Source organism: Ambystoma mexicanum, chromosome 4q, assembly GCF_040938575.1.
Source record: "Ambystoma mexicanum isolate Mex_15411 chromosome 4q, UKY_AmexF1_1, whole genome shotgun sequence".
In the NCBI taxonomy this organism is placed as follows: Eukaryota; Metazoa; Chordata; class Amphibia; order Caudata; family Ambystomatidae; genus Ambystoma; species Ambystoma mexicanum.
Genome location: NC_090928.1, coordinates 22,345,846 through 22,363,662, shown reverse-complemented (window position 1 = coordinate 22,363,662; position 17,817 = coordinate 22,345,846). Strand labels below are relative to the sequence as shown.

The 17,817-nt window shown below is 49.3% G+C and overlaps 1 protein-coding gene across 6 annotated transcripts in view; it reads right to left on the bottom strand.

The window, feature by feature from the left end:
• TARBP1 (TAR (HIV-1) RNA binding protein 1) overlaps window positions 1-17,817 on the bottom strand; it is a 2,688,190-nt gene that overhangs the window by 27,942 nt on the left and 2,642,431 nt on the right. The window contains exon 30 of one of the 6 annotated variants that reach the window (XM_069607367.1): window positions 6,689-6,780. The exons of the other annotated variants lie outside the window; for them this stretch is intronic. Coding sequence (XP_069463468.1) covers window positions 6,717-6,780 — 64 coding nt within the window. The 3' untranslated portion in view covers window positions 6,689-6,716. The remainder of the gene's footprint in view (window positions 1-6,688; window positions 6,781-17,817) is intronic. 6 annotated transcript variants of the gene reach the window in all.

The following is a 17,817-nucleotide window of genomic DNA, read 5'->3' as shown; positions in this document are numbered from 1 at the left end:
CTCTCCTGCTGGTCATTGCTTCTTGGGCCCTGACCCCCTACAGAATTTCTTGGGGCCGCTTGCTTTTCACTGGCTCCTACATAGATTAGCTGGCCGGGGAGGCCCCCCCAACGGAGACGCCATATTCTGTCTTGGTGCTCGGCCTCCGCTCATACGCCGCCTGCGTCGATCCTGGTTCCTCCCCTTGGGGCCCTATCCACTCCCCTGTTTGGTCTTCTGGACTTAAGTTCATCCCCCCACCGGCAACATGTCGACGCGAACTGGCAAGAAGCAATCCTCTATCAATATGTTCACAAAGCCCTCAGGAGGCCCCGGGATGGAGACATCTGCACAGGAACCTTCCCCTTCATTGGCGCTGGAACCATCCGACTCCCAGAAAATGATGGAGTTCATCCGGGAGGGGTTCACCACAATTCATAGTAAACTGGATGACATGAACGGCACAATATCCTCTATTAAGGCACATATGGAGAGAACTGATGGTCGTGTTGCCGAGATTGAGACACGGGTGAGCACCGCCGAGGACGGCCTAGGCTCCCTCCGTGCGGAGGTCTCCACGCTATCCGCCCGCGTTACTGAGGTGGAGAAGAAGAACGAGGACCTTGAGTCTCGCTCGAGGCGCAACAACCTCCGCATTGTCGGGGTACCAGAGGATGGTATACAAGAACCCATGGAAGAGTACGTGGAGGGCATGCTACTCCAACTTCTGGACTCCCCAAAACTCTCCCCACAGTTTGCGATCCAGAGGGCCCACTGTGCACTCACGGCGAAGCCCAAACCTGGAGCACCTCCACGCCCGATTCTAGCCAGGGTCTTACATTTTTGCGACCGTGATGCCCTCCTCAGGGCGGCGAGAGTCAAGGGGGACCTTCTCTTAGGCGCAGCCAGGATCCACCTATATCCGAATTTTTCGGTGGCGGTTCAACGTGAACGCAAGACCTTCCTGGCAGTGAAGAGGAGACTATGCGAATTCCAGGTTAAATATGCCATGCTATATCCCACCAAACTGCGTATCGAGCATGCAAACCGTGTGTACTTCTTCACGCTGCCTGAGGAGGCCTCCAGGTTCATAGATGAACACTTCCCCGGCTGAAATGTACTCGTAACAAGCACCGTCAGGGTCTCCCCCCCCTATTGCATCGGACCACGCGATGAGTCATTGGCTTGTTCACAGCATAGGCTAATTGTTGAATGGATGCCGTTGTATCCTGCCTCAGAACTTATCTGGACTTTTGACATTCTGGCATCACCTGATGTGGCTCCCATGAGGCGACTTGGTCACACCTGTAACAAATAATGTTATTGTCTCTGCTGTTTCTCACTGTTGTTATTGTTCCCTGACTCACTGACATACCACAGTATGGTCGGGCTGTTGGGCAGTCGTTGGTGCGGTCTGATCCCCCATCGATGTGCCCCAGGTACTCGCTACATGCACTCTTTGCTCTCTTGATTGCCCGGGAGGCCCGTTGAAGCCCCTTGGTCCCAGTGTTCTCGGTCTTTTCGAACTGCACTACTTTTAATGCTATTTATCCACCACCATTGTATTGATTGAGATATTGACGTTCCAGGCGATCACCTTTCATTGGGAGACCCTACTGGACGCCCATACCCCACTAGCCGATTGTGCACCGTTGTGGCCCTTCCGGGCAGCTGCGACGTACACCCGACAGTCTCCTGATGGGCTGTCTGATCTCGCCCTGGGCTCCCCCGCTCGCTTCTGGGCTCTCCTTGGCTCAGTCTCCCCTTCCAGGTGCTCCTATGTCACTAGGGCACTCTCTGTTTCTGTGGCTGAGCCCATACACCATCTCGGTCCAGTTGATCGGGAATTTACTTCTTACAATCCCGTAATATTGGTTCATTATCTGTTGACCATGCCCGCCCCTCCCCCCATGGGCCCTCCCCTGGGCGGGAATGGATATTATTGTCGGGCATTATGTTTATCCTAAAATTGCCTCATGGATCGGAGCATCGCCACCAGGCCACTTCGCAGGCCCCCCAGGCGTTGATGCCATTGTTTTGGTTGTTTGGCTAAGGGGTGCTCATCCCTCTGTTTGGGGGAGGGATGTGGGAGGGGGGAATGGGGTTATACGTTAAAAAAAGCTTGGTATTCGCAGAGAAGGTAGAGTTCAAAACACCATGGTACCGACGGCATTACAGATCTGACCGCACTGGGCACCGTCCATGGGGGGCACATTTCCATCCACCTGTATTCCTCTATGGCTACCCCTGGAGTGTTGAGTGAGGAAACTTTGACATTTATGAGCTGGAATGTACGGGGGCTGGGTAATTACAAGAAAATTAGGCTACTACAGCTTCAGCCGAGCAACATGGGACTAAAATCCTGTTCCTCCAGGAGACGCATGCATGCACAGAGTATTGTGAAAAATTTGCTAAAACATGGGGTCCCCAAAGGTACTTTACCACCTACTTTACCTAGAGCCGCGGGGTTATGACCCTTATTCACAGGAGCCTGAGATTCAACCCCATTGCTACGGTAATTGATCCCCTGGGCAGATACGTGCTACTCCATGGTACCCTACAGAATAGGGAAGTGGTCCTGCTAAATATCTACGGTCCCAACATTGACGATCCCGAATTTTACACACACCTTATAACTCTCTTAGATGGCTTCACGCTGATACCGATTCTCTGGGGAGGCGATTTTAACACAATATTCGACGTGGATCTTGACAGATCTGGTTCCAGACCCCGTCAACTCTCCAGAGCTGCATATACTACACTTTCCTCCCTTCCCAGCTTGGCCCTGATTGACGCATGGAGGCTCCTCTACCCCGACTCCCGCTCTTATTCCTTTTATTCCTCGGTTCACGATTCCTTTTCCCGGATTGACAGATGGTTGATGTCTGATGTACTGATAAGGAGCTTATCTGGTATGGCAATCCTCCCCAGGACCCTCTCTGATCACTCCCCAGTGACTGTCACCCTATGTTGGGGCCCAGACCGGGACCGAACCAGACACTGGAAAATGAAGCCACTTTCTCTCCTCGATCCGGTCTTCAGCTCGGAGATGGAGTCGGCGATCGAGGAGTTCTTCGAGATCAACACCAACTCCGTGTCTTCACAGGCCACTCTCTGGGAGTCCTTTAAGGTCTACATCAGAGGCATTGCCCTTTCCAAGGAAAACGGTATCCTCAAAACTATTCGTAGGGAAATCGCCGAGAGTGATGCCACGTTATCTGCGCTGGAGGCCCAGTATACTCTAGACCAAACCCCTGAAATCCTTGCGTTAATTGGCACGGAGTTGGACACCTTTCGTACGCTCGCGGACCGCGAGCTGAGGTTTCTTGATAACCCCGGGCAGGCGAGGAAGTATGGTGAGGGTGAACGCCCTAGCCGTCTCCTAGCTAGACTTCTCTGCCGTGAGTTTGGTGCCCCACCCATTCCTGGAGTTGAGAGACCTGACGGATCCCTGGCCACCTCGCCTGGAGATGTCAATGCTGAATTCCTCTCCTTCTATCAATCCCTATATGCACACTCAGACAACGCCACTACGGCAGAAATCGATGCCTATCTTGATAAACTTCCCCTTTCGGTCCTTTCTCCCGATACCATCGATCCCTTGAGAATCCATTCACCCCTGAGGAGTTCTCGGAGGCTATAGACTCCCTCTCTTCAGGCAAATCCCCAGGATCGGACGTTATACCTGTCGAGTTTTATAAGCATTTCAAATCACTCCTACTCCCTCGTCTGGCTGCTCTTTGGGAGGAATCGGTGGAGGTAGGCCAGTTTCCCCCCCCCCTGACTCCGCGAAGCCACCATAACAGTCCTACTAAAACCCAATAAACCCCCCACTCAATGCAGCTCTTACCGCCCACTCTCATTGATCAATTGTGACGTCAAGATTTATGCAAAATTACTCGCTCTACGACTTGTCTCCTTCATGCCACATATCATCCACCCAGACCAGGCGGGGTTCATCCCGGCCAGCTCCACCTCCTTGAATTTGAGACGCCTTTTCAACATTATAAGTAGAGTGAGCCCAGGTGTACACGCGGTGGCCGCGACACTTGATATGCAAAAAGCTTTTGATTCGGTCTCATGGAGGTATCTCTGGCGGGTACTCGACAAATGCAAATTTGGCCCCAGCTTTGTCTCCTGGGTCAGGCTACTTTACTCCAACCCCGTGGCCAGAGTCCGCACTGAGGACCGTTGCTCCCCCCTCTCCCATATAGCTAGGGGCACTAGACAGGGTTGTCCCTTCTCACCCTTAATCTTCGCTGTGGCAATGGAGCCGTTTGCGGACATGCTTCGCCAAAACCATGCACATAGGCGTCTACGTACTGCCGGTTCCTCAGATATAGTCTCTCTGTATGCTGATGATGCTCTCCTCTATATTCGCTCCCCCGAAATTAACCTGGCCCCAATACTAGAGGATATTGTTCTCTTTGGACGTATCTCTGGTCTCACGGTGAACTGCTCTAAATAAACCCTCTTTCCGCTCACTCCCAGCACACTCCCCCCTCCCGATACCATGGGATTCACATGGGCCCAATCTAAATTTACTTATTTGGGCGTAGTGCTGTCTCGTCACACAGAACGGGTCTTGGAAGAGAATTATCAGGCATACCTTACAAACCTTATGATAAAAATACAGGGCTGGAACAAACTTCCGATTTCACTGGCGGGTAGGATAGGGGTACTGAAGATGGTGGTGCTTCCCCAACTCTTGTATAGATTTGCTAATGTTCCGCAGTGGCCGGGAGCTGACTTCTTTCACCTTCCTCTGGCACGCTGGTGCGGTCCGCCTTAAGCTCAAGACCCTTGCCGCCCTGATGGAGGCTGGCGGCTTTGGGGCACCGGACTTCCTCAAGTCCTGGCTGGCGGCACAACTCCAGCACACTGCGCACTAGTTTAATATATCGGACCCCCCTCCCCATGTCAGACTAGAAAGGCTATCAGTCAGTGACCGCGACATTCGATCTCTGGTGATCACACCCATGCCAGTGGTATCGGACTCACTGGATCCAGCGACATGCACATCCTTGGCCTTATCCAAATCTTGGCAAATATTGGGCACCGTCCATCCCTTCCACGGTAACTTCCCAATTTGGAATTTTCTTACGGAGGTCCCACGAGTCCCTCCCTCGGTGGTTCGTACATGGGCCGAGGCGGGTTATGAATTGCTGCGTGACATTCGAACAGGGTAATTTCATAGAATGGCCTGACCTCCCGGTGCCTCCGTTTGGCTTCAATATTCATCCCTCCGTAGAGTACTCAAACACAAGTACACGTGTTTCCCAGCATTGCCACCTGATGAACCTGCAAGCACCGAACTGTCCTCACCTTTCCCTATGAGGGGCAAAATTGCCAGACTATACACTTTGCTTCAAACCAGATCACCCCACACATTCTCCAAACTAAAGCGCTCCTGGGAGACAGATCTCGGCCTCGAAATGTCCGATGAGCGTTGGACCCATATGTGTGCACGTATCCAGGGGGTCTCCTTCAACTCCCGATTCAAATTAATTCAATTCAAGGTGCTCCACAGGTACCACTACACCCCGACTAGGCTACATCGCATCTCGAGTGACTCCTCCCCTAGGTGCCCTAGATGTGGCTATGAGGATGCGGATTATATCCACATGATCTGGTCTTGTCCGCGACTCACTCAATTCTGGACCTCAGTGTGTTCCACTATGTCGTCCATCCTTGATTGCCCCATCCCCCCATCCCCAATGAAATGCCTATTTCACGATTTCCCCGAGCTCCACCGTGACTCCAGGAAACTGGCTGGCCTCTGTATGCTACTAGCTGTGCGTACAATTCTACTTTGCTGGCTTCGGCCTATCATCCCTACTCACGCACAGTGGCTCAGGGCAGTTACGTGGGCCTCCGACACCGAAGAGTCCTGGGCGATACAACAGCCCGCCCGTTCCAGACCTAGAGATATTTGGCTGAAGTTCCGCTCATTTATGTCCCCCACTGACACCGAGATCCTCAGATCCTGCATCCCCAGCTCTTTCTCCTAGTTCATCCTTAGTTGGTCCTTGATTTATTTTCCACCTGCCTTCGTACAGACCTTCTATGTGTCCCCCATGTGCATATGATGATTCCTTTTCCCTTATGTATTTCGTTTATATTTACCATATGAATCTGTGTCGATTGCATTGTTTTGATTCCATATGCTTTATTGTTACTCGCCTGTATCTGTGTTGCCGAGCTGAATAAATAAAAGTAAAAAAAAAAAAAAAAAAGACAGCAGTACTAAAATCGTGGCAAAAATCCTCTTGAAACTACTGAATAAATGGTGTGAGGGTAGGAAACTGCTTGATTTGACACAGACGGGTTTCCGTAGTGGCTGCAGTACTACACACACTATCTGGGCAATGCAGTTACTATTAGCAGATAATCTAATAACGGCAAGCAGTCGACTATATGTGTGTTACGTGGATTATACCTGTACCTCAACAGTGTAAATAGAGCATGGCTATGGGAGAAGCTAGGGCATTGACCAAACACTTTTACATTTTATACGTGCGTTATACTCTGGTACCAATGTCACAGTCAGATCAACACAGGAGGGCACTCAAACCCAATTAATTAATACAAATCTGAGCTTGAAACAAGGATGCATACTTGCACCCACCGTGTATAATTTATATGTAAGTGATTTGTACAATAATTTGGTGAAGTGTGACAATTCTCCATCGTAAATTGTCATGCTTACCTGTGAGCTATGATACGATCCTTATGGATCAAACGCCCTTGGGGCTGCATAGATCCTTGGTCTGTTTGGAAAGATATGCAAAGGAAAACAGCCTAAAGATAAACAAAAGCAAGACAAAAGTAATGATCTTGGGAGGAAAACAACATAGCAGTCTCAAATTTAGTTGCCACTTTGGTGGGAAAACTTGAAGTAGTGAATCCCTATATATACACTTGGGGACTCCTATTTTCTCCCAGTCAACTAGTAACTTATATAAGGGGATGGCACAGATGAAGATCTTGGGTAGGTGGCAAGTTATTAGAGACTTTGCAAATCACAGATGCGGGGGTTTAATAGAGGCCTTACAGGAGGCTTGTGTAAAGAGCATGGTACCAGCAATACTTTATGCTCTAGAAACCCTCCTTGAGAAATATGTTGTACGGGGTTGAAGCTGTTGGAAGAATGAATACTCTCGCTCTCTTAGGAGTTCCTCAGACAGTCCGGGTCGAGGCCATGTGCCTTGAGTTGGGTTTGATCTCCCTGAGGACCCGTTGGAAGGTTGCAAGGTGTCTTCTGTACATAGAGTAAATTACAAAATGGACAATGTTAACATACTAAGGAACACTATGGTTGACCATGTGAAGTAGATATTAGCCAGACCAAGGGGAACGGGTACACATTTGGCAAATCGAGATCTACAGTTTACTGCACAACAGCACTTTAATGATCTCTGCATTCCACTGACAGAGGCTGAAGATACTGAGCATTTTAAAGTGAGGCTCAAATTAAAGTCAGCATATAGGGATAAGGTAGATAATATTGAAGAATTAACTGGGAAAAACAGATATGCTGAATATCTAATGCAGAGCTTTCCACTGAATTCCCCTTCGAGCTACCTGGTTAAATGGTGTAGTACAAAGTTGCATAGATTCTATTATATCTACGTTTAAATATTTTACCAGTATTGGAGTATACAGGTGCAGATTATGCACTTTACATATAGAAACACCAAGGAACATCCTTACTGGCAGCGAAGCATTGCCTCTCCAGTATAAAAAGGGTAATGGCAATTTCTATTTATTCAGGGAATTCTCTGGTTATCTCTGGCACCTCATTTCATATATGGAAAGAATTAAAGTTTAGAGTACAAATAATTACGTGAAAATGCAGATTTAATATGACTGCATCAACAACCTCTGCATGCCTGGAGCAGGAGCTCCCTCTTGCCCGTGGCATTGCACATCATCGACCTCCAGTACTGCAGAGGTAAGCCCGTGGGCTCCGAAGGATTCCATCCGGGCTCCGAAGGATTCCATCCACAAGTTTTTTATGTCCATCACCCATATTGTGTAAAGAGCCGATGTCCTACAATACAATTTATTGTATTAAGGCTGCAGTGCATGTATCAGCACAAGCGTTCTTTAACTCCGTTTTGAAAGTATTTGATTCAAGTTAACCACAAGGGTTACCTGCTCTAGGATGGCCGCTGCAGTCCTTTCCAAGCTGCAGTCCCAGGAAGCTGCGCACCATTGGCGATTGGTGCTTCTGCACAGCTTATCCCACCAATCAGGGATAGCTGGCAGGCGAAGCCAGCCCCCAACAAAGGCGAACAACTAAGGCACTGTCCTGAGCCCAGGGGCGTTGCTAGTTGGGGGCTAAGGGGGCTATAGTCCCTGATCTTTTGGTTGTAGCCCCGGATAGAATCTCAGGAGCTACAGCCAAAAGACTAGCTAGCCCCGAGTCCCAACAGTTCCGACATCAGCGTAGCCCCGGGTCTTTTCTAGACCTAGCAACTCCCCTGCCTGAACCTGTCGCAGCCACCTCCACAGCCCCCCTATACCATGCTTCATCACATTGCGACACTGTCATTCTTCAGTTACTAAAACGGAGCGCCTCAACGTCTGGTACCCTGAACTCTCCAAACGCCAAAAGGTAGCATGCATGGCTACGCATTTGATATCAGCTGCCTAACAAGACCCTAACTTCGATCAACATACAGCCTTCGCCTTAAGACAGTAGTAAGCCATTTACTCCGGCCTCCGATCATAGCCCCGCCTAACCTTTCGGCTCAAAGTTACTTGCAATACCTGCTAACAAAGTACACAGTATTTGATGCTCCATACACGTAGAACTCTCCCTCTGCAGCCTCTCCACCTACACCTATACAGCACCCTGTGCCATAGCCCAGCATTTAATGCACTGTGCTGCACTGCCCACACTAAGTGCCCCCAGCACTGCATCATTGACTTTGTGCAATGCGCCCACCCATAGTACTGTGTATATTGTGTACCATGTTCTATATTGAGCATATTGCGCCCCTACTCTTTGACTCTGCGCATTGTGCCACCCCGACAAGCACTGTGCCTACTGCACTGTGTCATATAGGTTTTCGCAATGCCTATACCACGTACCCCTAATCTACAACTGACGCGATGCACGAACTGTATTCGTACCGCTGTGCTTAGCACTCGCCTACTAGCACTGTGCATGTTGTGCTCTCTTGACTGCATTGTGCATATTCCTCCCCAAATATCTCATTGATTCTATGCTGTGCGCCTGCACCCTAGCATGGTGCATTTTGTGTTTCATTACCCATACCACGGGCCCCTACTGTTTAAAGTGACTCTGTGCTTGAACTGTATCCTTGCCTCTGTGCGACCTCCCCCCGCTCTGCGCACCTTGTGTCTCATTACCCATACCACTTGCCCCTACGGTCAATTTGACCTTGAGACCCAACAGTTAGATTTCCATAATCTGTTAACTCCGACCACCTCGGACGCCTTCAATCCTGTTTCCTGCCACACATCTCATTCTGAACAAATACTGAACACGATAAGCGGCAGCTTCCCAGCTTTTCTCTCCATGCCACCCCAACAACCGAAACATTCGGTACTCTCCTCATAAACTACCACATCCGCCCTTACCCGCTCCCCCGTTGAATGGATTATTAAATACGCCTCCAGGCTGATGCCTAATCTCCCCTGCCCACTCAGTGTCAAACTCAAGACTAAGACAGTCCCGCCTATAACCAAGCCACAGTCCATCAAAGGAGTGCTCATAAACACCAGGTCACTCAATGCACACGCACTTGACATTGCAGACCTCATCCTAACTAACGACCTCGGCCTGCTAGGAGTCGAGACCTGGCTCCACACAGCAGCATGACCCTCCCTAGCCTTGGCTATTCCAGACAACTACATGATCCTAAGGACCGACAGAGAACACACCAGAGATGGAGGTGTAGCCCTGATGGCTAGAAAACTTCTTAAAGCAAGAGTAATAGCATCTCACCATCCTTTCAATTCTGGTGACCTCCTATCCGTCAAAATACCCACCTCCACCAAAACTACTCTTACCCTACACATCCTGTACCGCCCCCCAGGCCCTGTATCCTCACTCGAAGAAGACATACCCTCCCTCCTAACTAACAATGTCAAACCGAACTCAAAGATCACTTTACTAGGTGACCTTAACCTTGGCCTCAATGACCCTAAAGATAACAACGCCACAGTGCTAGCCAATACACTGTCTGAACTAGGCTTCCTGAACCAAATAACCAGTCCTAAACACATCAAAGGGAGAATACCCTAGATTGGATCGCCGATAATAAAATTGTGTCCAACTCACTGTGCGCCTACTCCGACCACCACGTAATCACGTTCAACATCCAGAAATCACCCCCTCACCTCACACGCCGATATTAGCCCTCCCTGCCTTAACCAGAAACAAAAATAACATTACCAAAGAAAAGATGCTGTCACTACTCTATCACCAATCCGCAAAACCTAACCAACTTGAACACTGAAAAGCTCGTAGATCTGTACAACCACACCCACCTACAGCATTAGATGAAGCTGCCTCACTAAACATGCGTAAAGCAAAACAAGCAGCCCACCTCAATACATGGTACACCATTAGTCTTAAAAAGCTCCGGAGTACCAAGAGGCCAGCTGAGGGAGCCTGGAAAAAGAACCCTTCATCTGCTAACAAAGAGAAATTCGCAATTGCTTCTAATAACTATAAAATGCCATCCACTCGACAAGACGTGATACCTACAATGAGAGAATTTGCAACACTAAATCTGCTACCAAAAACGTGTTTCCATCCTTCGGGAACTGGAAACACCCATAACTCCTGATGACCTATGCAACAAAGACCCTTCATGGTGCACTAACGTCCAACAAGCACTCCTGGACAAAACTGCGCTCCTACAAAACAAAGTTGACCTTAAAAAGCAAAGCCTGGTCCTTGATGGCCTACACTTTAACCACCCCAACACTACACCTATCCTGGTAACCCCATTCTAATTCTCGCCAGTCTCAATACCAGAAGTCATTAAGATTATTGAAAGTCTCACACCTTCCAAATGCCAGGGAGACTCATGTCCTCCCACCTTCATTAAAGAAATGGCAACTAACCTTGCACCTTTCATCACCACCACCCTAATCAACTCCTCGTTCTAAAGTAGTACAGTACCCACCAACCTCAAAAACGCCTGGGACCGCCCACCATTAAAGAAACCAGCACTAGGCCCTAACAATCCCACCAATTATCGTCCCATCACCACGGTACCTTTCTGCCTCAAAATCTTTGACAGGGCGGTCTACCTCCAAACCCAAACTTATCTCGAAAACAACAACCTTCTGGGCATCCACCAATCAGGCCAAGTCATGGCACGGAAACAAGGGCTCATTGACCTTAAAACCCAAATGGATGAGCTAAGAGACAATGGGAACATAGATCTACTCCTCTTAAACCTCTCAGTGACCTTCGATCTTGTCAGCCATAAGGTCCTCTGCAAGCACCTAACTTCCGCTGCTCACTTCTCCCCCAAAGCCACCGCCTGGATTCAATCATTCCTATGCAATAAGACCATGAAAGTCTTCTCCTCTTCAGCAACTGCCAACCCAGCTACAGTTATATGCAGTGTCCCACAAGGATCATGCGTCTCCCCAACTTTGTATAACATCTTTACAAAGCCCATATTTGATCACCTTGACAGTTTGGGTATCACCTACACCAATTATGCAGATGATACACAAATTCTCATCCCCCTCTCAGGCTCCTACCACACGGACTCCTTACTCCTGAAAAAAATGCACCAAGTAATTCAAGCATGGATGGTCATTCATGGTCTCTGCTTGAATGACGACAAAAGTGAACTCCTCCTAATTGGAGCTCAGAACAGTCTAAACAAACTCCCCTCCGGATTCCAGTGCTTCACCATTGACAACACGATTCAAGTCATCAAAGCTGTCAAAACACTCGGAATATACCTTGACTCCAACCTCAGCCTCACCAAACAAATCAACACCATGGCCTCCTCAGTAGCTTACACAGCAAAACTAATAACTGCCTGCAGAACGTTCCTCTCACTCACCAGTTGCATCATCCTTGCCAGAGCACTTATCCTGTCTAAGCTGGACTATTGCATCACCCTCAACAACGGAACCAGTCTGTGCAATATTAATAAACTTCAGGTATTGCAAAATAATGCCCTAAGAGCGGCCCTGAACATCCCTACAGACAACCATATCTCTGTCACACGACAAAGCGTTCATTGGCTTCCTATAAAAGACGGAATATGTTACAAAACTCTATCCTTGACACACAAGTGCCTAGCTAACTCTGCCCCAAAATACCACAACTGTAAATTCATAAATAAACGCTCTGACAGACCCACCAGATCCGAACAAATGAATCAACTAGCCATCCCAAGATACAAACTAGAAAAATCAGGAGGAAAGAGATTCCCAGTCCTGGCAGCCAAAATGTGGAACACACTGCCTACTGACATCACAATTGAGTCAGCTTACCTGCCCTTTTGCAAGAAACTTAGATCCTGGCTAACTGAGCAAGATTCACCCACACCTCAGAACTAAACCTTGCTCATACTTTGACCTGCTGATACCTTGACCCGCTCAATCCTGTAACCCTGAGCCCGGCCTACTACAGCATTTTATGTTTTTTGTTTTTTTGACTTAGCTCCTTGCCGCCTATAGTACAGGCTTATGTACTATCAACTATATAGAATATATCAATCTTACTACAAGTCACCTTAACTGCAACATCAAGATGTGCAATTATTGAACACATACTAGCTGTAATCCTTGTTCAACTGCAAGGGATATCATCAACTCTCATAGCCGTATTGTAACCTATGTATGTATCATGTATATAGCTCCTTGCCACTTTGTAACCTATTTATGTAACATGTATATTTGTGCCGGATACCTCTGAGTTTAGTGCGCCATATGAATAATAAACAAATAATGCTGCTACATGATGAATTAAACTGTGTCACAATTTTTAACTGATTTTAATGACACAATTGCGGTGTAATTTAAACTTAATATTGATTTATAGTTTATTCTTATTTTGGGTGCAAAAAACATGTAATTTGCTATAAGCACTTTAAACACATTTTTGTCCTTCAAAAATGACTGATCCAACATTGGATCTTTACTTACTGTACACCTAGGTGCATGCTCAAGAGAATAGCGCAAACATTCACAGTTTAGATTCCTGTTATAATGACATGATCCAAGCTGTGGTTACTGCGGCTTATCTTCGACACATTTCAACCAAAGCGCCTCATCAGGGCCGTACGCTGATCCAAAAGAAGCTTTTGTGAAATCAAAAGGTGAGTCCAATAACTGATTGAGCCCAGTTTTGTCCAGGTGATAAAACAATTATAAGTTACTCACCGTAGTGACTAATGTATTCCTAGTCCATAGTCCACATACAGTATGAATACTGTATGGGCGTCCCTCGCTAGGGACGGGAGACAGAACCTTTTTCATCAGAAAAACATCTTCTTCCCCTTTAAATTTAGAGGCGCGCGGGGTGCGGCCCTGGGAGCATGCGCTCCCCTGACTTCACCCACCGGCGCCACTCCTCAGTCTCCTTTGACGCGTCGACAATAGTAGCATTGCCTAATGACACCAGTCTTATTAGGGGGGAGGATAGTGGGATGTATGGAGGAAAGGGGAGTATGGACTAGGAGTACGTAAGTCACTACAGTGAACAATTTATAATTACTCCTACATCCGGTCCCTTTTCTTCCATACTGTATGGGCGATTACAACTGAATGTAGCCCCAGGGTGGAGAGGTGACCCACTTAAGAAAACAAGTTCCTTAACACTGGCTGCCCAAATGCTGCGCCTGCCCAGAAGCCGGCATCCAAATAGTAGTGCTTGCAGAAGGCCGAGGAGTGGCCCACATGGCCACCCTGCTGATGACCTGCCACGGGACATGTCTCTGGAATGTGACCGCCGTGGCCTTGTCTCTGATGACGTGGGCATGCATGTTCGCTGGAAGTGGCTTGTGCTGCCCCTCATAGGCCTCCTTGATGGCCTAAACCATCCATCTTGCTATAGAGGCCTTGGAAGCCTGGTAACCCGGCCTTGACCCACCAAAGGTGACAGAGAGCCTCCGACTTGCGGTAGCTCTTGGACCTGTCCAGATAGAATTTCAGAGCACACCTGACATCTAGGCAGTGCAAGACCCTTTGAACATCGTCCTTAGGGTCCGCAAAGAAAGAAGGGAACACTATCTCCTCATTTAAGTGGAACGCAGAGACCACTTTAGGTAAGAACGCAGGATGTATATATAAATAAATAAAAAAAATGCGACCCTTTTTTTTCGATCCTTGATGATTGTCGATCAAAAGGTCATTCGATCCTTTATTTTTTATTTTCAATGCTTTGACTGGACACCCCGGCAGACGCAAGACCCACCAAGAGAGCTTTTTTAATGGTGAGTAGTCTGATGAGTAGACCTTTTGGTTCAAAAGGTCTGTGCGCAAGGACACCCAACACTACGTTGAGTTCCCGTACTGCGTGTGGTTTCTTGATATGCGTGTAGAGCCTGGTGAGGCCCGCCAGATGTCGTTTAACCACCGGGTTGGAGGAAGAGAAAACGTCCTCCTCCGAATTCCGGTAGGCTCCCGTGGCCGCCGAGATAGGTACAGCCTATGTCTATTTGCACTCCTGAGTGTGCGAGGTGCGCAGAGAAGGATAGCACATCGTCCAACGTGCAAGTAAGCGGGTAAACCTCCTTTGATTCTGCCCAGTGGCAAAACCTAGTCCATTTGCTTTTGTACTGGCTCCTAGTAGCATTGCTCCTAGAGCCCTGTATGATGTCTAGGTTGGCCTGTGACAGCCGCAGATGCTTTAGTGTGACCTGCACAGGAACCCCGCTGGGAGGGCTAACTTCTGCGGAGCGGGGCGGATGACCCTGCCTCCCTTCTGTGATGGAAGATGGGCCGGCCCAATGGAAGGTGAATGAGAAGCTTATCCGAGAGGCTGAGCAGCTCCGAGAACCATGGTCTCGCAGGCCACCAAGGAGCCATCAGAATTATGCTGAGGGGACTTGAGTCTTATCTTTCCGATCACCCTGTGAACCTGGGCAGTGGGAGGAAATGCGTATGCGTTCATGCTGTTCCACTGTAACTGCAACGCGTCGCCCAGGGAGCCGGGGCCCTGCCGCTGCCAACACGCAAACTGAGGGCACTTCTTGTTGTACCAGGTGGCAAAAAGATCCACTTAAGGCTGCCCCCATCTGCTGAAGATCCCCTGAAGGACCCGATAGTTCAATTGCCAGTCGTAATTGTCTGCTCCAAGTCTGCTGAGCCTGTCCACCTCCATGTTGGATTCCCCCGGGAGGTGGATTGCACTCAGGTAAATGTCGTTCATTTGAATGAGGATCATCTTGCCACTGATGAGCGGCAGATAGATTTCAGCTCTAGCCAATTGATCTGGGCCTCCTGCTCCTGGAGGGACAAGACTCCATGGACGCTGTGGTTGTCCAGGGTAGCCCCCCATCCTTTCAAGGTGGAATCTGTGGTGATGGTCACCTGCAGTGATGCTTGCCGGAAGGGCCTGCCTGTCCGCAAATTGTAGTCTGTGGACCACCAGACCAGGTCCTGGTGGAGAAAAGGAGGAATGCTGAAAAACTCCACTTGTGAGCCCTGCTCCCGATTCCATGAGGCTGTGAAGTGCAGCTGCAACCACCTCATCTTGAGCCTTGTGTGAAGTACAGCCAGTAGGAACACTGCCAAGATCACCAAGAGATGCTGGTACCACCAAGCTGAGGTCACCTCTTCCCTGAGAAAATTACTTGTGGCCCTCTTGATGGATGTGATCTTGTCCTCCGAGGGGAAAACTCTCTCGGAGCTTGTGTCCCAAATGAGGCCCAGGAAAGTCAGACTCTAAGTAGGCTGCAGCTGTGACTTTGTGAGATTGAAGGAAAATCCCAGTTCATGGAGTGTGTTCATGAGGGCGGAGGAAGTGTGCTGGACCGCGTCTGGGGATCTCGGTAGAAATGGTGACCTTGGGCCCTGAGAAGGGTTGCCACTGCATTCATCTGTCTGGTAAATACCCTGGGGGCTGTGTTCAGGCCAAAGGGTAGAACCTTGTATTGGAAATGTAAGCCCATGATCCTGAACAGTAGAATGGACCAAAGAGGTTGCCAGATTGGGAGGTGTAGATATGCATCCTTCAGCTCCAGTCTCCCCTGCACAGTGTCGCCGTAATACGAGCTGGCGTAACCATCTAATATTTTTTTTATAGAGGGAGGGGGAGGTTCAGGGTGGAAAGGTCCAACACAACTCTCAGGCCAGCCTGATCATTCTTTTGTATGGCAAAAAATCTGGAGTATAAGCCCATACCCCGCTGGGAGGCTGGGACTTCTTTCACTGCCTGGCTCTCTACGAGCAAAACGAATTCCCACCAACAGTTGTTGTCCCAATCTGTGGGAGTGGAGGGGAGGAGAGAGGAGAGGGAGGAACCGGAGGTGGTAACCCATGGACACTATGGATAGGATCCAGGGTTCGGCGACCCTCTGACGCCAACACTGTGCCCGAAGGGCAAGCCTGCCCGCCACCAGAGACACGTGGATCCGAAGGGGTGCATCATGCCTTCTTTCCGCCGGGGCTGAGGAGGGGAACTGAAAAAAAGCCCTTGTTCCCCCCCTTTTGCTGCTTGCGCCGGTGCTGATCCGGTTGCCTCGACCTCTGTTCCTGGAAGCCCTGGAACCTGCAAGACTAGGTGTAGATCTTGGGCTTGGTCTTCGTGAGGATAGATAAGGATGTTCTTCTTATCAAGCTCCTTATCAGTGGTGGAATGAAAGATGTTGCCACCCTCGAATGGAAGATCCAATATGCGTTCCTGGACCTCCGGGTTGAATTTGGTAGCCTGTAGCCAAACAGTCCTTATGTCCGTGGTGAGGGGTGCCATGCAACACGTGGTAATGCAGATGGCACGTCCTGAGGTGTCTATGTGTGCCATGGGAGACTCCATGATATCCTGGGCCACCATTTTAGCTTCTGCTAGCCCCGCCTTGAAACGTGCCTGGCTCTGCAACAGAAGATCTGGAAGGAAGTCAGCTATTTCCCGCCAAAGCCTCTGATTTAACTGCTGCCAGCATGCCGCCTGCGTTGGATTGACGAAGGTGCAGTGAGGTGTTGGAATAGACCTTCTTTCGCTAAGCCTCCAAGATCTTCTCCTCCTTGTCTAGAAGCGCTGATGACTAGGTGCCCAAGGACGACTGAGGCTTGGAGTAGAGCGATGCTGCAGCGATCACCGAAGAGTGTGGTTGAGGATGCACTGACAGCAAGAGTGGATCCCCTCCAACTGCCTGTACTTGGCGTCAAGGTGCCGATTGGTAGGCTGGGTCTAATGGGGTTTCAGTGATCCCTTTTTGGCCAAGGCAACAACGTTGTTCTGCATTGGGATCCCCGTTCTAGCCATGAGGCGTAGAGTCAGCACCTCAGACAGAACCCCCACCTCCTGTTGTTCCACCTCGGATTGTGTAAGCCCCAAGTATTCTGCCAAACCTGAGAGCTGTTCGTGAAAGGCCTTGGCAGAGGATGGCATGTCAGGGTCCTCCTTCTCCTTATCGGTGTCCATTAGGGTGTACCGCTGGTCTGGTGTGGGTGGAGGAGTGCTGGGTGCCGAAGGGTGCAGTGTGAGAACCAGAGCCGTTAGCTGTTGTGGAGGCAGGGGAGCCATAATCTAAGGACCTGGCATGGGCAGCAGGGGCTGCGCAGGATTTGCGTGGGGGCCTGAGGTGCTGGAGCCATAGGAGGAATGACTATAGGCGCTGGGACTGGCGGGAGCATGTCCCTGATCACATCCCAAAGGATGGC